This window comes from Phacochoerus africanus, chromosome 1 (assembly GCF_016906955.1).
Source record: "Phacochoerus africanus isolate WHEZ1 chromosome 1, ROS_Pafr_v1, whole genome shotgun sequence".
In the NCBI taxonomy this organism is placed as follows: domain Eukaryota; kingdom Metazoa; phylum Chordata; class Mammalia; order Artiodactyla; family Suidae; genus Phacochoerus; species Phacochoerus africanus.
Genome location: NC_062544.1, coordinates 105,068,429 through 105,091,119, shown reverse-complemented (window position 1 = coordinate 105,091,119; position 22,691 = coordinate 105,068,429). Strand labels below are relative to the sequence as shown.

Genomic DNA, 22,691 nt, shown 5'->3' with positions numbered 1-22,691 from the left:
TAGATTTGCCAGCATGTCAAAAAAAACTTTTATTACGTTTATAATAGCCTTTTATGCTCTCATGCTTTCTTGCCAGATGCTTTTGGAGCAGGTGCTTTCTGGGCTGGAGGTTTCTGAACCTTCTGAGCTTTTGGAGGAGGTGCAGCCTTCTGGCCTGCAGCTTTCTGGACAGGAGCCTTCTGGGCTGGAGCCTTCTTGCCTGCAGTGGTGATCTTTTTTACTGGAACCTTGGCAGCAGCGGCAGCAGCTGCTGCAGCTGCCCCCTTAGCAAGTGCTTTCTTGGGAGAAGCTTTCAGGAGAGCTGCCTTTTGAAGTTTCTTAACTTCAAGCTTGATTAGTCGGTTCCTCTGAAAAATTTCAATTCAAATGTTTACCATATATGCATAAAAAATTCTTATCCAATCTATACATACAAACTGTAAATGCATAGAAAACAACCCTCGCGATGTCTAAGATTTTTAACAAGTCAACTTTGGTCTACCAAGCTTGGTCAAGAGAATTACCAGACAATCAAGTTTAGGGTTAGAATACGACAATCCTGTAATAATTTAAAACTTACCATTTTCCTTGCCTTCATGACTTTATAACGATCAAAATCTGTCATCTTGGCTTTCTGTTAGAAATAAACAAGTAAAATAAATCCCTGTCATACCATCCCAACCCTCCAAACCCAGAAAAGGTCCAAATTCAAATGAGTAAGTCATTACCTTTTCTCTGGCTTCAATCTTCTTGGCCCACCTTGTGGCTGCCCACTTTGCATTAATATCTGCCTTCTCCCAGGCTTTTCGGACATACTTCTGGCGAGCACTAGAAAGAGCCAAGACCATTGATTATGAAATCAGATTTGAGGCCACAAAGATCCAAGGACACCTTTTTGTCCTCTGAAAAAGCACCACTTACACCCTCTCAAGTTAAAAAAGGCATAAGAAAAATAGAAAAGTATCCTTCTGTTTTTTTTTTCTCCCCACTTCCACCTCTAATTGTCTCCATAGAACACCACCTGGCACACTTTATTATTTCAATTGTGGTCACTAAGACATCTTAAAATCTCAAACACACAATTTTAATAAAAGTGTGCAAACCATTTCACTTTCAAGGATTAAGTCACCTCTGATTATGTGTGTGTGTATATATATATATATATATCACTCCTCAGTAGTGGATGAGAAGAAAGCAATTTATTTTTCATCAAGAATGAGGTAAAGTTAATCTGTATGCCTTATATTATTTTGCACATTAATGCCTAAAGATTTGTGTTCAGTATAGCCCCTTGTAATCTAATGGTTAGGACCTGTGCTTTCACTGCAGCGGCCTGGATTCAATCCTTGGCCTGGTAACTGAGACCCCACTTCAAGCTGCTACACACCATGACCAAGGGGGAAAAAAAAAAGATCTGTGTTGAGACATCATGAAATGCTATTACTGTCTAAATTCCTAGTAAGTAACTGGGAATATAACCTCTTTAGTGGCTGTTATAAGAAGATAATGTATTAAATATTTTATTTTTTTGTCCCCCCCCCCCCCCCCCCCCCCCGCCTTCTTTGAGGGCCACACCCACAACATGGAGGTCCCAGGCTAAGAGTCCAATTGTAACTACAGCTGCCGGCCTACACCACAGCCACAGAAATCTCAGATCCGAGTCAAGTCTGTGACCTACACCACACTTCACAGCAACGCTGGATCCTTAACCCACCAAGGGAGGCCAGGGATTGAATCCACAACCTCATGGTTCGTGGTGGGATTTGTTTCCACTGTGCCAAGAAGGGAAGACCTTAAACATTTAAAATATTTAACAACTGGCACATACTAAGAGCTCGACTGATGATTGATTGCACTTGAAGAGGCAAATAACAGTACTTTTGTTTTGAAGCTGAATTGAACAAAATATGTCATGAAACCAGAATTCTGTGGGGAGTTCTTTGTGGTGTAAATCCTAAAAGGGAGACAAAGAAAAAGGATGGGCAATCTGGATAAAAGAAGAGCCACTGAACTACCAGATCACAGGACATTTTAAAAATGCCTGTCTACATCTACACTGTAAATCTCTCCTCTAAATTTTTCTCCTCACACTGCTAAATATATTCTCAAGAGAAAAACAACAAAATAGCAAAAACATTTCTTTGGATTAAGCCAAGCAAACTTTTACTAGTATTAATTAAACAAGGGCAGGGGTGATGGTTGGTGGACAGTTACCTGTGTGGGAACTTGAGGATGAAGTCGGTGAGCTGCATGCATTTGAAAGGCATAGCCTGTCTCCTTACTTGAGTGCAGGGTCCATCCACTAAAGCCTAAAAATACATAAGACCAAGGACATCAGTGTAAAACTGTTACCAGCATTCAAAATGCAAACATTTTGTGTATCACTAATCCTTTCAGAATCATCACATCCTTACTATTTAAGTGCTTTTCACAAATAAATAAAACTATCAGCAATTGTAGTACAGCACATAACCCTACATACAATTTTAAGTTTTTAATTCTTGCACGTTCCCAGAAACTCCATGATCATTCACAGCTTCTGGTCAATCCCTTAATATATGATTCTCAAATACTGACAACAGCAAACAAAGCTCTTCCTATGTGCTTAACTTTGTTCTAAACTCGCATTACATATAACAACTAATTTAAGCATCACCAATGTTTTAGCATATTATTAGTTAAAAACTCTGGCTGGTTTAAGGAGCAGAAATAATACTCAAAATGCCTTAGTACTTGCCAATTCCAGTATGTGCTCCTAACCCCTATTTGCATTGTTTCCTTTTTTATAAAACGCAATTACCACCCGTAATATTCCTACCTCAGAGGGCTGTTGGGACAATTATCATTATAATCTACACTGCGTACCATCCATTGCCATATGAAGTCGCGACACTTTTCATTACACTTACCCTGTTCTGATCAATAACATCTACAATTGCGACCAGCTTGCCGGCATGAGGTCCAAAGGAGACGTAGGCCACTCGGCCAACCTCCACGAAGCGCCTGAACACCTAAAATTGAGAAGTGGTGGAAAGGAACAGCAGATCGACTAAAAATACTCTCTAGTTTGCAAAGCTTTACCGCTTTGAAAGGCAACATGGCTAAGAACCGCGAGAAAGAATGGTGAGGGGGAACACACCCAAACGTTACGGTAGTCCTGGATGGACAAAATCCGCAGAAGTAACGGCAAAAGCCAGGTCTATGGGGTCTGCAAGGCCCAAATGCCTGCCCTAGCCAGGATCCCAGCCGCCCCAGAGGTCCAGCTCAGTCGGCCGAAGAGCGCACGCGTGTCCCAAAGGGCGGAGGGCCTGCCGGGCCCTCCACGCGTTCGTCGGTCGCACACCCGGAAAGCTTCCAAACTGCGAGTTACGTCCGCCCTGGGACCCTCACCGCTCGCTACCTAAAACCCGCAAGGCACCGTTCCGCGCCTCCGCTTCCCAGCCCAGGCGGGGCTGAGGCTGTATGACCAGCTGAGTCGGAACCCGCGCCAGCGATACTCACCATGTTGGCGGCGTTCGGCGAGAAGGAAGAAGGCCCGCCCGACGGTGCGCATGTGTAGCAGGCCGCCCCGCCCCTACGGTGAACGAGACGCCGATGTGTGCACCGATTGGTCGGAACGTACGCACGTACGCACACGCAGGGTCACTGGGAAAACATGGCGGAGCTCACCAGAGCCGACCCGGTCTTTTGCAAACGTGAGGGGCAGGATTGCCTTAGTTGGTACCACAGAAGATCCACAGGAAAGTCGTCTTCTAGAACTTCAGGGTAAAGAAGAATACAGAAGATATGCTTCCCATTGTGACTCTGCATCCTTTCAACCTCCTCTTTTAACGTTTTTCTCTTTCCTTCCACTACTCAGTACTCTCCCGATTTTTGTCTATTACTAATGGCCTAGTTAGTAGTAGTTTTTTCTAAGTGACCCCCGTAATTTTATTAACTTTCCGTTTTAAAATAATTCAGATCTACGGAAAAGTTGCGAACCTAGCACAATTCCCAAAACATTTCTTACCCTCTCCAAATGTAACACTAAAGTTGCTTTATCATTCTTTTCTGAACATTTGAAAGGAAACTGTACACACGATATTTCTTTATCTCTAATTGTGAGATAAAGAAAGATTTATTCTAATTGTGCTGTATCCTAAAAACAATGACATTGTTTTATATAGTCGGTATAATGTTTGAGGAGTTCCCTTCCTGGCTCAGCGGTTAACGAACCTGACGAGGATCCATGAGGATGCAGGTTTGATCCCTAGCCTTGATCAGTGGGTTAAGGATCTGGCATTGCTGTGAGCTGTGGTATAGGTTGCACAGGCGGCTCAGATCCAGAGTGGCTGTGGCATAGGCCAGCAGCTGTAGCTCCCATTCGACCCCTAGCCAGGGAACCTCCATATGCTGTGGGTGGGGCCATAAAAAGATAAAAAATAAAAATAAAAAATTTTAAATAAATACATAAAAATATAGGCTTATACGGGAGTTTCCAGGTGGCCAGTGTCTGGTTTGTCACTACTGTGGCAGGGTTTGATCCCTGACAGGGAAACTTCCTCCTGCCTCCTGACTGGCCAAAAAAATTTTAAGTAAATAAAAAAGTTGTTGTAGTAAGTATCTTTGTAGTTTATTTTATACCTAGTAGTACTGGGTCTAGTTCAATGATTCTCTAATTAAGGGTGAACAGACTGGAAGAAAAAAAAAGATTGCTTAAAATGTTTTCTCCCATTTTTGGTTCTGCTCTATATATCTGTGAGGGTGGAATCAGAACCAAAAGCAGAGAATATCTAAAATTAGGACCTGATTTATAATCTTCCATTCCTGGCAACCTCAGCTCTTTTCTTCCTTCTTTGAATAGCTTACTTTTAATACTACCAACTGACTCACCATGAAATACTTAAGTATGGTAATAATTGTAAATTAAGTGTTTAATTGATTAAATAAAGCAAAAGAAGGAAACTTTGAGGAAGTTCAGAGCCCAACTGTCCTGACTCCCCCCCCCCCACTTTTTTTGGCTGCATTTAATATGGAAGTTCCTGAGCCAGGGATTGAATCTGAGCCATAGCTGCAATCTATGCTGCAGCTGTAGCAGCACTGGATCCTCAACCCACTACACCACAGCGGGAACTCCAAGAGCCCACCTATTTTGTTCTTAGGGATTGTGTTTATCGGTTACTTTAGTTATGTGTCTATTATGATCACTATTCATAATTATTAATGCATCTCACCCTTTTAGATATTAATTGAAGTCATTTAATATGATAAATGTGCCTAATGCAATAAGTTAAAATAAAATACAGTCTTGGTTTTGGGGGTTTTTTTGGGCCATGCCCAACATGTGGAAGTTCCTGGACCACGGATGGAACACATGCCACAGCAGCAACCCAAACTGCTGCAGTGACAACTCCAGAGCCTTAACCCACTGTGCCACAAGGGAACTCCCGGTCTAGTTGGTTTCTTTTTTTCTTTATTAGAGTATATTTGACTTACAATGTTGTGCCAATTTCTGCAGTACAGCAAAGTGATCCAGTCATATATATATATACGTTCGCTTTCTTATATTATCTTTCATCATTCCTGGTCTATCCCAAGCCAGTCTAGTCATTTTGTAGAAGTTCTCTTAATATGGATTTGTTGTAGTTTTCCTCATGATTAGATTCAGATTATGCCTTTTTACACAAAAAAAAACTTGTGACCTTGATGCATTACATCAGAACACCCACAGGCTATCTCTTTGTCCCAATATGGCAGCGTTAATTTTCATCACTTGATTAAGTGTACTGACACTCCTTTTCTCTAAGCTCTCTGGCAGTTTATCTTCCCAGGATGGTTCTAGCAGCCTCCTAAGTGACCTGCTTCTCCATTGCCCCATTTACTGTATTCTCTGCTCATCAGACAGGGATCTTTTTAAAAAGTAAGTCAGATCACATCACTTCCTTTTAAAAATAACCCCTGTGGCTTTCTACAGTTACTTAGAGTAAATGGAGCAGATGTGGCTTGGATCCGGTGTTGCTGTGGCTGTAACACAGACCCCAGCTGCAGCCTTTAAAAGAATAAAAAAAGTAATAGTCACCACTAGGCCTGGTGCGGGCAGCAGTGGCTAGAGGGAGAAAGAGGGGTTTCTGAGCTGCTGGTGCTAGTTTCTTCATCTGGGTGTTGATTATATATGTGTTTAGCTTGTGAACATTCAAATCTCCCTCTATGATTTGTGCATTTCTTTTCCCCAAATGTATGTTTTCTGGCTCTACAACCAGAGAATCTGATTTGCAGGTCTGCAGAGGAGCAAGAATCTGCATTTAATTCACAAGCTCCCCAAGTGGTTCAGTGAACACACTTTGGGAAAGACTGGGATTTTCCAGTTACAGAGTTATTTTTCTAAAGTTCACTAAATAATTATGTCACAATTGTTTAAAGTCCTCCAAAAGTTCATTTTAATCACATAGCCTACAGAAGAATAAAGTCTAAACTCTCCAGCCATTCAAGGCCCTCCATAACTTCACCCCAACCCTTTCCTAGCTTTTTTTCTCTCTGGCCATTCTGCACCCCTCACCCCTAATTCCCCTACAGCTAAAAGTCTCGTGTCTTTTCATGCAAGTCGGCCCCCTCTTTCCAGAATGTGCTCCCCCATCTTCCTCCCTGAAAGATTACACCATACTTGAACAGGCACCCTAAAATGCCTTCTCAAGCAGCCCTGGACTATTTTCGGATTGCCTCAAAGCTCCATTATGATGGCAAGATAACTCTCCAAGCATCCTTCTCTACCTTGCGACCTCCAGGGGGTCCAGGAATGAGCAAAATCACCAGCAGCTACAGGGTTCAAACACGGAGCAACCAAAGTAAATGCCCAGTCTTGTTGGCTGGCCCCACCCCTTCCGGGACGAGCTACCGACTCGACCAATCACCGAGAGGAAAGGAAACTGGGGGCGACGCCAGTATCCAAAATGGTGTTCTGGCCCCGTCTGGTTATTTGCTCTGGCTCTCCCTGCGGAGCTAGGACCTTGTTTGCCACTACCGCTCCTCCAATCGTTGAGAGAAAGGGGCGGGCCGAGGTCCACGCTTGTGACAAAAATTTCGGCCCGCCGCAGACCACTTTATCTCCTCTTTTTTGGCCTTTCGCGTGAGCGGTCTTGGAAACTGCGTCCCCATGGCGCCTGTCTGTGGCAGAAATGAAAGTGAGGGGCAAGGCGTTTCGGGTTTCCGCCTAGAGCCGCCTGGCAGAGGGTATCGCTGGTCCTGGGTCCAGGCCGGTCGGGAATGCCGCGGTCGGCAGCAGCTCGCCCCGTTCCCTGCAGTTTCCAGAAACCTTGCGGGTGTCAGCGTAGCCATAGCTGTCCACCTATACCGCTGGACCCCAGTATACTTGTCAGTTTAGCAGAGGGAATGTTTGCTGGCTCCCCGAAAGAGAAAGACATCTAAACGTTTTAAAGAAGTGAAGCAAAAGCTACCCAGAGCTCTGATAACCTTTCTTGTTTCTGTAAAGTTTCTGAGTTGTGAACCAATCCCAGTTATGATGGAACTGAAATGGCAGTCTGGCATGATATATTTAGGAATGAAACTGAAAAAATGCACAACCTAAAAGTTGAGAATTATGTTTCATTTGGTGACTCTCTGCGGACTTAAACCTGGAAGACAGTCTTTCAGGTTACTCTGAACGACTACTCCAAATAGGTAAGGGAGGAATGAGGGTATTTAGGAGCTTTGCAACAAAAACCAGGTAGTCAAGGAACATGAAAATGTTACTGTAAATTAAAATCATATATCTCAAGCTAATGAATTTAGTCCTTTTCTATGTATGGGAAGAAGCAAATTCTGGGCTCATTGAAACTATTCCTTTGATGAGCACCTTAGCTTTCTAGAACCAGTATCCTGTTCTCTCAGTCCTGAATCCCTTCAGGGTGCACAGTTGTGGGTGGCTGCAGTGACTAAAGGCTTGATGGCTACAATATCCTTTGTTTATTCATATGGCAGGCAGCATTTTTCATTCACACATTTGTTTTCAAAACTCTTTCTTTTTTCCTTTTTATGGCCACACCTGCAGTATATGGGAGTTCCCAGGCTAGGGGTTGGATGGGAGCTGCAGCTGCCAGCCTGTGCCACAGCCACAACACCCAACAATGGCAGATCCAGTCTGAGCTGCTGCAGTTTGTGGCAGTGCTGGATCCCTAACCCACTGAGCAAGGCCAGGAATTGAACCCACATCCTTGTGGATACTATTTGGATTCTTAGCCGACTGAGCCACAGTGGACACTCCTCAAATTTTAATTTTAGGAGCTTGGACACTGAGCAAGACAGTGTCCAAGCCCAGTCAACCTAAGACCACCAGGAATAAATGTGTAGTACAACAGTCAGGTCTTTCAGTACATTGCAATGTACTGTATTGCCATACCAGAGACATCACAGGACATTTAACCAAATGAAAGAAAAAATGGAGTTATATGATAGTGGGGACATGTGAAGATTAGATGAAATTTAAATGAAACCCTATTTTGATAAACTCAAAGAAAAGCAGGACTTTCTAATGTGATGGACATTAGCCCTAGACAACAAAATGGACCCGTGGAAATGTTTGTCCAGAAACTCCTTTTCTGAAGCTTTGCACCTGGGCTGCTAATTGAAACTGTTTCATTCTTACTGGTAGAATGTAAAACGCCAAAGTTTCTCTGTAAGAAAGCAGTATTCAGTGCCCAACCACCAAAGAAGAGGATTATTATGAACCTTCATAGATATAGCATTCATTGGCAAAAATATTGTTTTCTGTTAACTTTACACATGTCTTTATTTGTATCTGTTTTCCCTGCCCACCGAATAGCCATGCTTTACTTTCTCAGAGTTTATCCATTCTAAACGTGATAGTTTACATCTACTAATCCCAAACTCCTAGTCCAGCCCATTCCCTCCTCCTCCCCTTGACAACCACAAGTCTTCTCCATGTCTGTGAGTCTGTTTCTGTTTTGTAGATAAATTCATTTGTGCCACATTTTAGATTCCACATGTAAGTGATATATGGTATTTATTTGTCTTTCTCTTTCTGACTGACTTCACTTAGTATGAGGATCTCCGGTTGCATCTATGTTGCTAAAAATGGTATTATTTCATTCTTTTTTTATAGCTGAGTAGTATATCAGACCTAATTTTTACTTAATAGAAATGATATAGCAGGAAGGTACTTTGAGGGTCTCATCAATGGGGAAGTTTTAGATCTTTCCTTTTGCAAAGCAGGAGGCAAACTCACAACCCACAGGTGGTGACATATCCTTGAATAAGTAAAATGTCCATCATGAGGCCTATTAAATCACAGGAACCTGAGTGAAATCAAAGGAACATTACTAGCATGCCAGTTGGTGCTCACTTCCAACTTCCAGTTCCAGTACAGTTTTAGATGTACTCTGAAATGGGTCAGGACTGTTGGGATGCAGTGCCCAGTTTTTTCATTAGTGCAAGTCTGTCCAACACACCAAATGCCTGGATAGGGTCTTTTGTGGTTTGTCTTTTGTGTTTAACAACCAAAGAGGTAATGTTGGTTTTTGTGCCTTTGAAAGATTGGTCCAGTGTCATGAGTATACTTGGGAAATATACCAGATTTAATAAACATGGTAAGACTACAGCAAAGCTGGAGGCTTTTGCTGCCTTTGAGTATTAGAATGTGTTGACAAGGAGTTCCCGTTGTGGTGCTGTGGAAACAAATCCGACTAGGAACCATGAGGTTGCGGGTTCGATCCCTGGCCTCTCAGTGGGTTAAGGATCCGGCATTGCCGTGAGTGGTGGTGTAGGTCGCAGACACGGCTTGGATCCTGCGTTGCTGTGGCTGTGGCAGGCAGCTGTAGCTCCAATTCAACCCCTAACCTGGGAATCTCCATATGGGGCCCCAAAAAAGCAAAAAAAAGAAAAGAAAAGAAAAGAAGATATTGAGAAAGCGTTGTCATGCTATAAAATAAATCATTAAACTCGTTTTCTGTGGAAGATAGAATATTCCATTGCATAGCAGGCTCACTAACACCAAGATTATATATGCATTCTCTCATTATATTACAGAACTGGACCCAGTGTTGAAAGAGGACATTAGCTGCATACCACATGGTGCTCTGGAAATAGCTCAACAAATGCAGAATAAACTGTTAAGCTAATAGGCCTCCAAATCCAGAACCATCTCCTCAAACAGATAAAATCAGCCACATTCTGCACTTTGATCATAGATGGGAGACCTGGTATCACTTCCAAAGAAAATCTCTCCGTCTTCATGTGCCATGTTCCCCAGAGTGAAGAAGGTAAGATGGAGCTTTGCTAAAATCTGATTGATTTTGTAGAGGCTTGATATGACTGAGAGTCTCCTGATGGAACTCTTCTTGAAGAGAATAGCAGTCCAGGGTTTACCAAAGGAGCTCCTGTGGGGTTTGAGTGATCAGAGGGCAATCCCATGACTGGCCAGCTGGAAAGGTTTGTTCTTGGCTTCTGAGATGCAGGAGCTGGACTCACTAATATTTGGTTCTGTGCAATAAAGCTAGTTGCCAAACTTCCAGACATTGTGGGCAAAGTCACAGTGCTGCTAAAGGCATTCTCAGAGTACTTCACCACACAGCTGGATTTGTTGCATGAATCTTGAATGAGTGGGATGAATGCTGGGAGGATGAAGGGGAGGGTGTTGTGATTTATAAGGAAAAACTATATTTGGTCATTCAGATGATGGCCAAAACCCTTGAAATTTCCTAAATGCTGAGGGTGATAAAGGTATCTCTTGTTATGTTAATAAAGTGATTTTTAGACTTGGAATGGAGACTAGTTGTCAGGAGGACCAGCTCTCTGATTAGAGGGTTTGAACTTTCAGTCTCCCCCCAATTTCAGGAGGAGAGGAGAGGAGAACTGTCATTGAATCAGTTGCCATTGGCCAATGATTTAGTCAACCCTAACTATGTAATGAAGCCTCTAAAAAAAGCCATAAGGAGAGCTTTTGGACCCCTCTTCAGAGAGCTTCCACCTTAGAGAGCCGGAATGCTTCTCCATGCTAACATGGAGGGCTCCATGCTCCAAGAGGACAGAAGCTCCTTTGTTTGAGAACTTTCCCTGTGTCTCTTCATCTGCCTATTGATTTGCATCCTTTAATATCCTTTTATAATGAATCAGTAATGTGGAGATTAAATGGGTTTTCCTGGGTTCTGTGAATTGTTCTAGCAAGTTAATTAGATCTGATGAGGAGTTTCTGAGAACATCTGATATGTAGCTGGTTGGTCGGAAGCACAGGTAACAACCTGAATTGCAACTGGTGTCTGAAGTGAAGGGTGGTCTTGTGAAACTGATCCTGTTTACCTGTGGAATGTAGTTCTATTTATGAGTAGATAGGGTCAGACAACATGCTGGGTGTCTGAGAATTGCTTGTTGGTGTGGAGAACCAACACACACATTGGCATAGATTCTGGGAACCCTTTTCAAGGAGGAACAGAGAAGCATCAGAGAAAATGCCAGGTAGACAGCTTCTTGGTATCTTGAGTCTTTTCAAGGCCAAGTGTACAATCATCCTCAAAGTTTTTCAGGAAATAGGCACTCACAGGATTGATGAGAGACCTTGTTTATCCCATCACCAAGTGTGATTTCTTGGTGATAATGGCATGTGTTGAATAAAACCTTTCACATAGCAAGTTCCTGCCTCAGGAAATATGGAAGGCTGACACTGACCTCATTCACTTGTCTAATGAACCCAACCTTGTCATCCAGAAGTTCCTGAAAATGAAGGACTATGAGACGCAAGCTTGGTGTCCTTGTACAATGAAGTAAAGCATGGGAATAGGAGAGTATCCTCCCACTTTGCCCAGGTTGTGTGGCCAATACGTTCCCCACAAGGTCTTCACAACCATGGGCCTCTAGGAGAGCCACAAAAAGGTCTATTCCCTTTCTGGACCATGTTGTTTTTGAAATGCAGGAGCAGCAGAGTGCTTACTGTGATTCTTTGCTCAATCCCTCATCCCAAGCAATCTGCATTTGCTGGAGAACGATGAAGCCGAAGTGGCACTCTCTGAGGCATTCAAGGGAGATAGTCCCTACCTGGACAGATGTAGAGCACAGCTGTAGAGGTCCATGGCTGGGTGGATGGATGTTCCCTGACAAGAACAGCCAAATAATATCCTTGCTGTCCTGTAACACTTGAACTTCTCCTACCCTGGCATTCATACAGCCCTCTCCATTCTGGCCACATCCTGGCCACTATAGCTGTCCATGTCTCTCCTGGAGGGTGGAGAGAATCAGTATCTGACATAGGCACTCCGGAAGGAAGTAAGAGCTTGCCTGGGAAGGCCCTGACATGTATTCCTCAGGACAGCAGATATGCATGAGGTCTTGGATGACTTTGACCCATACACACACTGGTAGAGGGCTGGAATGTTTTCTAAGTTGCTGAAACATACCTATACTTGGAACTTGGCCCAGTGCTGGGAGCCACAAAGTGGCTAAGAAGAATAGTCCTGTGTGAGGCCTAACTGTAAGCAAAGCTACAGTAGAGGCTGAAGAAACTGAAGCTGCAAAGCAGTTTCAAAGACTGGGAGCCACAAAGTGGCTAAGAAGAATAATCCTGCATGAGGCTTAACTGTAAGCAAAGCTACAGCAGAGGCTGAAGAAACTGAAGCTGCAAAGCAGTTTCGAAGAATCCCCCAGCTGAACCTGTTTAGTACAAATTCCTGAAATATGATTTCCTCTTCTGTTCTTGTGCTTCTTTCCTGTCTGACGTTTATGTGTGTTATGAGTCATTCTTGGCTCATAATATGGGAACCTTTTCAAATTCCTGAGGCTTCACCCAAGCATGGGCCATTACCTACTTGTAAACCTAAGCCCTTGTCAAATAGGTTGAAAACAATTGAATTATGCATAAAGAACTTTCCTAAGAACGGGAAGTTTCCCTTCAGAGGAGTAATAGTAAGTATTACGCAGAACTGCCACGTAAGCCTGGGGGTTTTGTTGGACTTTGGTCCGTCCCCATGGAGACAGATTAGGGGGTGGTTTGGGTGTTGCCCATGGCCCAACAATTGTGGATACTATAAGGCAAGATATTTTTTTCTACAATGAACGCTACCTGTTGGGACCCAGCAGGTGGAAATTATTATTATAATTGGCAAGATTCTTTTAATATATAGATTTTATAATTAATAAAGATTTTTATAATAGATAAGGTTTATTTAAGACAGTTTATGTTCCCACAACCTGCTAATGGTCTGAGGTCAGCCTGACCTCGAAAGCAAGCCATGTGTGAATACCCCACTCCCCATTAATGACTGTTCATGCCTGCTAGAGGAGCACAATAGGTAGCTTGAGGCAAGAATATCTATCACCTTATGCCAAATCATTGTTAAAGTAAAAATTAGATACCTATTATTCTGCTTGCTATTTACTTATTTTCTAAGAATAAAAGTACTGTTTGTACGTAATCTTTATTTAAAATCTAAAACTAAAAGAATAGTTTGGAATAATAAATTAACATATATTGTTGTTTTGTATAATCATGCACAAAAGTAAAATGTATAAAAGCTGATGCTCTCCTTTCAATAAACGGGTCATCTGCAGCACTTGCTGAGGGAGTTGGCTCCAATTCTTTCCGCACCTGTTTGCAGCCCCTCCTCCTGTTCGTTGTCTCCTGGCTGCTGGAGCTGGACCCCAGCAGCCCAGGGAAAATGTGTCTGCTGAACATGTTTTGGGGATTTGCTACCCATTTACAAGATCGTTTTTAAAGTGGTTTTCCAGTGAAAATGGACCTTGTACTAGGGAAGTGGGTCCTGGGAACATGTAATGCAATGAGGTTGAGGGACAGCAGCATAAGAGGCAGGCAGAGATTCTTAGTACATTTAAAATCCAATCACTGTGATTGAGTAAAGAAAACAGAGTTGCACATAAAGCTCTTAAATACAAGTGGCCTTTTAAGTTTCCTTTACTTGACATGAAACTTTGCAGAGAAACTTTGGGTAGAAACTCAAGCACATTTTTTTTAAAAAGCGACAATATCTAATTTAGAATCATTAGTACAGTCAAAGAATCCTTTTTATAGAAGCTGAGGCAGGGGAGAGGGAGGAAAAGAAAGACCTTTTGAGAGGAGTGAAGAGAGAGGGAAAAGTAGATAGGCATACCTATCATGAGGAGTGAGCAAACACATTCATTCAATCACTGCTTCTGGTTCTCTGGCAGAAACACAGTCTGTTGAGTCCTCTCTGGGTTCGCATCTCCAACCCTCCTTCCCGTTCCTGTAGGATTGTATGACGTTGGTCAGATTACTTAATCTCTTAATCGCCTTTCCTCTGTGAAATGAGGTTTACAAGCTTTCTGTATTTCCCTAAACATTGTTGGAAGGGTGAATTGAGATAAGGGAAATGAAAGACAATTTGTAAGTCATAAAACTGTATCTCTGGCTAGCTACCCTGGTGCTGAGAAGTTTGTAATGACACCATTACTTGTTAATTTTTTTAGCAAACTCTTATGTACACATAATGATCATAGTTTCCTTTGTGGATACAATGCATTTTTTTTTAGTTTTTTTTTGAAGTATAGTTGATTTGTAATATTGTGTTAGTTTCAGATGTATAGCAAAGTGGTTCACCTATACATATACATTTATCCATTCTTTTTCAGAATCATTTCCAAATAGGTTATTGTAGAATATTGGGTAGAGGAGTTCCCATTGTGGCTCAGCAGAAACAAATCTGACTAGTTTCCATGAGAACACATGTTTAATCCCTGGACCCACTCAGTGGGTTAAGGATCCAGCGTTGTCGTGAGCTGTGGTGTAGGTTGCATACGTGGCTTGGATCCTGAGTTGCTGTGGCTCTGGTGTAGGCGGGCGACTATAGCTCCAATTCAACACCTAGCCTGGGAACCTCAATATGCCGCAAATTTGGCCCTAAAAAAGACAAAAAAAAAAGGAATATTGAGTAGAGTTCTCTGTGCTATATAGTAAGGCCTATGCCGATTATCTATTTTATCTATACTAGTGTGTATATGTTAATCCCAAACTCCTAATTTATCCCTCCCCCCGCCTTTCCCCTTTGGTAACCATAAGTTTGTTTTTGAGATCTGTGAGTCAGTTTCTATTTTGTATATATGTTCATTTGTATCATTTTTTTAGATCACATAAGTGATCTTGTATAATTTTTGTCTTTGTGACTTGCCTCACTTATTTTAATAATCTCTAGGTCCATCCATGTTGCTGCAAGTGGCATTATTTCATTATTTTTTATGGCTGAGTAATATTCCATTGTATACATATACCATATCTTCTTTATCCATTTTTCTATTAATGGACATTTAGGTTGTTTTCATGTCTCGGCTATGTAAAGAGTGCTTCAGTGAACATTGGGGTGCATGCATTTTTTCGAATTATGGTTTTCACTGGAGATATGCCCAGGAATGTGATTGCTGGATCATATGGTAGTTCTGTATTTAGTTTTTTAAGGACCTCTATACTATTCTCCATTGGTTGTAGCAATTTGCGTTCCTACCAACAGTGTAGGGGTGTTCCCTTTTCTCCACACCCTCTCCAGCATTTATTGCTTATAGACTTTTTGATGATGGCCTTTTTGAATGGTGTGAGGTGGTTCCTCATTATAATATTGTTTGAGATCATTGTTGATTAATTTATTTAGCAAACTTTTATGTACATATAATTATCTTAGCTTTCGTTTGTTAGACAAATTTTGTGTGTGTGAGCACCAAACCCTATGCTAAGTAGGCCCTGTAAACAGCAAGACATGCCCTACCCTCAAAGAACCCTAGCCTGGGACAGCTCTTTGCTCTAGCCTGTGGCAGCTCAGTCCAGCAACTTGGGACAAATTCAGCTGATGAGACTGGGCCCTGTAGCCTAGCCTGGGGCAGCCTTTCCCTCTGGAGAGTTGGATCTAGTTTGCTCTCATCTCTGCTCTTCCTTTTTTTTTTTGGTCTTTTGTCTTTTTAGGGCCACACCCATGGCACATGGGGGTTCCCAGGCTAGGGGTCGAATCAGAGCTGTAGCTGCGGGCCTGCGCCACAGCCACAGCAATGCCAAATTGGAGCCGTGTCTGCAAACTACACCACACCTCACAGCAATGCTGGATCCTTAACCCACTGAGCGAGGCCAGGGATCAACCTGCAACCTCATGGTTCCTAGTCAGATTCGTTTCCACTGCACCGCAATGGGAACTCCTCATCTCTGCTCTTTTGAGCCCAGAAAGGAGGGCTTTTTCTCAGTGTGGGCTGGCAGAACTCTGGCAGAGAGGTACAAGAGTGTCCTTTGTGATGGCTGTGTTGAGTCAGTTAGAATGAGTTTACCTCAGAAGGTTGAGTTTTCTGCTGAAAGAAAGGGTGGTAGAAATGTAAGGGGATTTGTGGGGATGAGTAGAGGGTTGGTTGTGATCCCAGAGCAAGGTTGATGCTCCTGCACCGTGGTCAGGGTCATTTCTGAAAAACTAAAGGCACAGTCATGTGGGATGGCCTTTAGCTCCAGTGAGAATACTCATGACATCTTGACTGGTTCAATACTTCAGCACCTTAGAATTCTACTAACTACTGTGTCCTCTCGTTGATTCCTTGCAAGACAAAGACCCTATGAGGGGAAAATGACTCTAATGGGAAACCATATGTTATTGTCAAAAGACAGTTTTATCATGTTCCCAATGCTTAATGTCTCTGAATCTGGGAAAGTTACTTGCCTTCTCTAAACCTCAAAATAAGTAGAAAAATGTCAACTTTCAAGGGCTGTTAGGATGAAAATGAATAATCTGTATCAGGGATCAGCAAACTTTTCTTGTAAAGGGCAGATTAGTAAATATTTTAGACTTTGTGGCCATAGAATCTCAGCCACAACTAGTCATCTCATTGGTTTTAGTTCAAAAGCAGCCATAGATAACACTAATGAACGGGTGTGGCTCTGCTCCAATAAACTTTATTTATAAAAGCAGGCAGTGACTGGAACTGACCCATGGCCCATCTTTTGCCAACCCTTGATCTAGATGATAGATCTTAATCTATCTCTGTAATCCCCAGCTAGTCCCTGTAAAATGAATAATAATGTATTAAATATTTAAGTGTGTTCCAGGTGGACGTTCTAAGAGCTTTGCACGTTCTTGTCTTCAGGTTTAAAAAAAAAAGGCAAGATTCTTACTGGGAGCTAAATAGGAGGATTAGCAGAGTTGTAGGAAGTCTTTCTTGATTTTGAGGTCCAAATGGGGACCTTTGAGGACTGGTTTTAGAATTTTTGTATTTTCACTCCTTTTCCCCATTCCTTTGTCTTTTCTGTACTTTCTGAGGGTTTGCCTCAATATCAGCTTCCAATCCTATCAGTTTTCAATGTCTGCTATCAGGTTTTTAATTTTCAAGAGCTATTTCTTCTTCTTCTTTTCTTTTTTTCTTTTTTAGGGCTGCACCTGTGGCATATGGAAGTTCCCAAGCTAGGGGTCAAATCAGAGCTGCAGCTACTGACCTATGCCACATCGGCAGCAAAGGTGGATACAAGCCATGTCTGTGACCTACACCACAGCTCACAGCAATGCCAGATCCTTAACTCACTGAGCAAGGCCAGGGATCAAACCTGCATCCTGGAGTTCCCATCATGGCTCAGTGGTTAAGGAATCTGACTAGGAACCATGAGGTTGCAGGTTTGATCCCTGGCCTTGCTCGATGGTTAAGGATCCGGCGTTGACGTGAGCTGTGATGTAGGTTGCAGACTCGGCTTGGATCCCATGTTGCTGTGGCTGTGGCGAAGGCTGGCAGCTACAGCTTTGATGAGACCCCTAGCCTGGGAATCTGCATATGCCACAGGTGTGGCCCTAGAAAAGACAAAAAGACACACACACACAAAAAACCTGCATCCTCATGGATACTAGTCTGTAATCCACTGAGCCACAATGGGAACTCCAGGAGCTATTTCTTCAGAATCCCACCTACCTTAAAAAAAATTTGTCTTCGAAGTTCCTTTGTGGCATACTGGGTTAAGGATCCAGTATTGCCACAGGTGCATTGCAGGCTGCAACAGCAGTGTCATTGGATCCCTGTCCCAGGAACTTCCACATGCTGCAGGTGAGGCCAAAAAATTCCCCCCTCAACCAAAACCAAAATCAAACCAAACCAAACCAAACCAAACCAAACCAAACCAAACCAAACCAAACCAAAATAGGAGTTCCTGTCGTGGCCCAGCAGAAATGAATCTGACTAGCATCCATGAGGTTCAATCCTTGGCCTCGCTCAGTGGGTTAAGGATCTGGCATTGCCATGAGCTGTGGTGTAGGCCAGCGGCTACAACTCCAATTTGACTCCTAGCCTGAGAACCTCCATATGGCTCAGGTGTGGCCCTAAAACAAAAACAAAACAAAATTTAAAAAATTTATCTCTATTTCATAGAAGCAATAGCTTCTTTTATTTCTCTGAGGATATTAATCAAAGTTTCCTCTTTTGTTTAAAAATTTCTTTTCCATTAATAATTTCTCTTTATTCCAATTCACTTTTTCCTGTTAAAGTTTTGTTCTCTATCCATATATTCCAGCTAATAGATGTCGATTGGCAGGCTATTAGATATATAAATCTGGAGTTAAGGGGAGAGTTCAGAGGATACAAATTTCTACCTCATATAGCTGTTATGAATACTAAATGATGTGGGAATCTTATATTTGAATTTTTTTCAATAGTAAATACTGCAGCACTGCCTGATCCATGGTTGCTCGAATCCATGGATGGTGACCACAGCTATGGAAGGATCCTGGATATGGAGGGCCAACTCTAAGTTATACTCAGATTTTCCACTGCTTGGAGGGTCAGCACCTCTAACCCTAGTATTGTTTAAGGGTCAACTGTGCAATGTAAACACTACATAAATAGTTGATAGCATGCAGCAAAATCAAGTTTTATTTTTGGAAATTTCTGAAATTTTGCTTTTTCCAAATATTTTTGACCCAAGCAAGATTGGTTGAATCAGAAAGATGTGGTACCTGCAGATATGGAGGACTGACTGTATATAGATTCTGAACCAGTGCTGTTCAGTAGAAATATAATGTAAACCACAAATGCAAGCCACATTTATAATAAAAATGTTACTTAATTGTGATTTTAAATTTTCTAGTAACTACGTTTATAACCGTGCTCTAACCAACTGAACTAACCAGCCACTGGTTAAATTTTCTAGTAATTGTATTTGAAAAAGAGAAAAGAAATAGGTGTAATTAATTTTAATGATATATTTTACTTTATCAAATATATCCAAATATTATTTAAATATATAACCAATATACAAGCTATTAATGACATTTAACTTTTTGGGGGAGGGTACTAAGTCTTCAAAATCCAGTGCATACTATACATTTATAGCACATTTCAGTTGGATTAGCTCAATAGCCACATGTGCTTATTGGCTTCCATATACGAAAATATAAATACGCTTACCAAACATGATTATTTTGAAGCAAATTCTAGACATTGTATCAGTGTATCCATAAATATTTCAGTATGTATCTCTAATAATAATGTTCACATTAAAAAAGAGAGATTTCCTTGGAATAAATTTCTAAAAATGAGATTGTTGGGTTGAAGGATATGCTCATTTAAAAATTTCCTTAAAGTTGACACCAATTTACACCCCCATCAGCAGTGCTTGATAGAGCCCACTTCACCCCACAGGGTATATTTTTATCGCTGACCGTGGTTCTGTAATCCAGAGCAAGGCAGTAAGACTTTTCCCCAGATGAGAGGTCAAGTTCTAAGATGATTCAGATTTAAGTTTTAGGCAAATGAAAACAAAGAAACAAAGTTAGGGGCCTCTTGTAATATCACTTTTTTTCAAGGAAAGAAGGGCAAAGAACAAAAGGTAGAGAGGAGGTAAGAATAACGACAGACTCTGGGTATGGCTGCTAGAACAAAAACTTCTTAATTGCATTCCTTTCTGATGCTCCACTAAAATTATAATGAGTCTCTGTTTAGATACTTGGCAATCCTTGTTTATTATCTCATATTTAAGTGGGGGTGGTGGTTGGTAGGATAAAAAGCTGATGTAAGTTCTGAGTTGTTGACCAAAGTTTCACTATTGGATGATCTGATTGGGGAACTCCAGACGTCAGCACATTTTGTCCTTATTCCTGGGCAGCTTGGGTTCCCTGCAGTAGAAGACTCTTCCAAAGTCCCATCTGGTGAGCAGTGTGGATGGTATTGGAGCACTGGAGGTCTAAACACGGAATATACCCTGGTTCTCTAAATCGTGCTGTTTTAGCTATGATACCTCCAACCTTAGTTGTGACCTCTGCTTTCCATCCTCTGCCTGAGTTGGGGAGAGGCAGTTGTTCATTAGTGAAGAGTGAGAGAAGGGATTAGGGAGCTACTAATTCTTAAAGAGCTTTAAACTGGAGTTCCCGTCGTGGCGCAGTGGTTAAGAAATCCAACTAGGAACCATGAGGTTGCGGGTTCGATTCCTGCCCTTGCTCAGTGGGTTGATGATCCGGCATTGCCGTGAGCTGTGGTGTAGGTCGCAGATCTGAGCAACGCGGCTCAGATCCTGCATTGCTGTGGCTCTGGCGTAGGCTGGCAGCTACGGCTCCGATTAGACCCCTGGCCTGGGAACCTCCATATGCCCCCGGAGCGGCCCAAGAAATGGCAAAAAGACTAAAAATAAATAAATAAATAGAGCTTTAAACTGTTTAAATCTTTAATCTTTTAATCACCTTTATTTTTACCAACTCAGATTCCAGCTGTACATGATACCACAAATCCCTGAGCTTTTTGAAGATGCTGCTGTTTAAATTTTGATTCTCAATTTCGTCGTTGATTTAGGATTAGTCTTTTTTGGTTTGTTAAGCTATTACCCCTACTTTATTAGATTTTTAGGTACCAAAATGTCATTGCTGTTTTCTTTTTCTCTGGTGCTTCCAGGCTTGTGGATTTGTGCAGATACAAGCAGGCTTTTTTGAAAGCAGTCTGTATCCTAATTTCCTCCTTCCTCCTTTATTCTCTCCTTCTGCTGGATTCACTTCTCAGTTAATGGCAACCTCATATTCCATATTTGCCTTTTGCTAAGGCAAAAATTTTAGAGTAATCCTTTACTCCTTCTCTCTCTCACCCCACATAGATACATCAGCAAATCTTGTTGGCCCTATTTTCAAATATTTGCAAGATGTGACCATGCTCAAAGCCTCCAACACTACTACCCTGGCCCATGCCACCAGCATCTTTTGTCTGGAAGATTCTAATAGCCTACCAATCGGTTTTCCTGCTTCTTCCCTTGCCCCCTTCACTTTATTTTTGTCCCTACAACTAGAGAGTAAACCCTTTAAACCAGAAACCAGATGTCCCTCCTTTGTTCAAATCCCCCTAATGGCTTTCTTTTGCACAGTCTACTTCCTGTTAACTTCCTGACCTCATTTCCTACATCTTCTAGTTGTTCTTTCAGCTCCAATCACTCTGGCCCCTTCTCTGTACTTTGAACATGCTACTGCCTTGGAGCCTTAGCATTTGCTGTTTCCTTTGTTTAGAAGATTCTTCCCACCAGACACTCAAATGGCTGACTCCTTCATTTTCTTCAAGTCTGCTCAAATGTCACCTTATCAGAAAAGACTTTCCTGACCTATTTGTGTAAGGTAGCCCTATTCCTGATCCCATATGCCCTTTACTATGCTTTATTTTTCTCTGAATTAGTTGCAAACCCCTGTACATCATGTATTTAGTTGCTAAGTGTCTGTTTCCTCCACTAATGTCAGTTCCATGAAGGCAAGAATTTTGTTTTGTTTGTTGGTGTAGCCACAGAACCTAGAATAAGATCTGACTCTGAAGACAATCAAAATATTACTTGAATGAATGAATGAATTGAATGACTGTATTAAAAGAAGCTGGGAGTTCCCACTATGGTTCAGTGAGTTAAGAATCCATCTGAGGGGGATCTGGGTCACTGTGGAGGCATGGCTTCCATCTCCAGTCTGGGAACTTCCATATGCTGCAGGTGCAGCCATTAATACAAAAACGAAAAGAAACTGAGGTGTAGAGAACCTAAGAAGTTTAGGCCAGGGTCACTCAGCAATGACAGCAGAACTGGATTCAAGCCACCTTTGTGTAATGTCAGAGCCTGAGTTATTAATAATTTTGTTTAACATTTGGGAAAAGTTTTTAATGAGGTGTGAAAGTGCTAATAGTATAATGCCATGAAAGAAATCATATAAAATTGTAATGCAAGCATGAGCTTAACTTTGTGAAAACGTGTAAAGAAAAAGATCCAAAAGTAAAATATAGAGCAGTGAATTTCCAAGTGCCTTTAAAGTATATTTTGAAACCCTTTTATTTTAGAAAACTGGGAAGTGCACAATCAGACAGATACTATGGTGAACCTCCATGTACATCACCCCAGTCTCAAAAGCCCTCAAACCATGGGCCAATCCTGTACTTCTTCACTCTTCCTTCCATATTATTTTGAATCAATTCACAGATGTGATGGTTAACTTTTTATGTCAATTTGGCTAGGCCACAGTTCTCAGTTAGTCATTAAACTAATGTGATTAAAACCATAATCAGTTGTTTTTAAGTAAGGGAAATTATCCTAGGTAATCTAGGTGAGGCTGCCCTGTGGATTTCAGACTTGCCTCGCCAGCCCCCACAATTGTTTCTTGCAAAAACAGTTTCTTAACACACATCTACTGGTTTCTATTTCTCAGGTCAAATCCTAGCTGCTAAACTAGACTTACCATTTCATCTGAAATCGTTTAGCAAGTCATAATGGTAAGGATTCTCTCCAAAGAAAAATCCTCAATACCATCTTACCTAAA

At 41.8% G+C, this 22,691-nt stretch overlaps 1 protein-coding gene and 1 long non-coding RNA gene across 2 annotated transcripts; one reads left to right on the top strand and one right to left on the bottom strand.

Moving 5' to 3' along the window:
- On the bottom strand, nt 1-3,569 carry RPL14 (ribosomal protein L14). Its single transcript, XM_047770529.1, has 6 exons — nt 3,481-3,569; nt 2,889-2,990; nt 2,194-2,288; nt 708-807; nt 560-613; nt 1-347 (listed from the first exon to the last, which is right to left on the bottom strand). The coding sequence occupies exons 1-6, from the start codon at nt 3,481-3,483 to the stop codon at nt 60-62; spliced, it is 642 nt and encodes a 213-aa protein (XP_047626485.1). The 5' UTR covers nt 3,484-3,569; the 3' UTR covers nt 1-59.
- A 116-nt stretch (nt 3,570-3,685) lies between these two features.
- Nucleotides 3,686-13,018, top strand: LOC125122339 (uncharacterized). Its single transcript, XR_007133770.1, has 3 exons — nt 3,686-3,744; nt 9,997-10,229; nt 11,876-13,018. It is a non-coding gene; the product is annotated as an uncharacterized LOC125122339 (long non-coding RNA).
- Nucleotides 13,019-22,691: the final 9,673 nt, after the last annotated feature.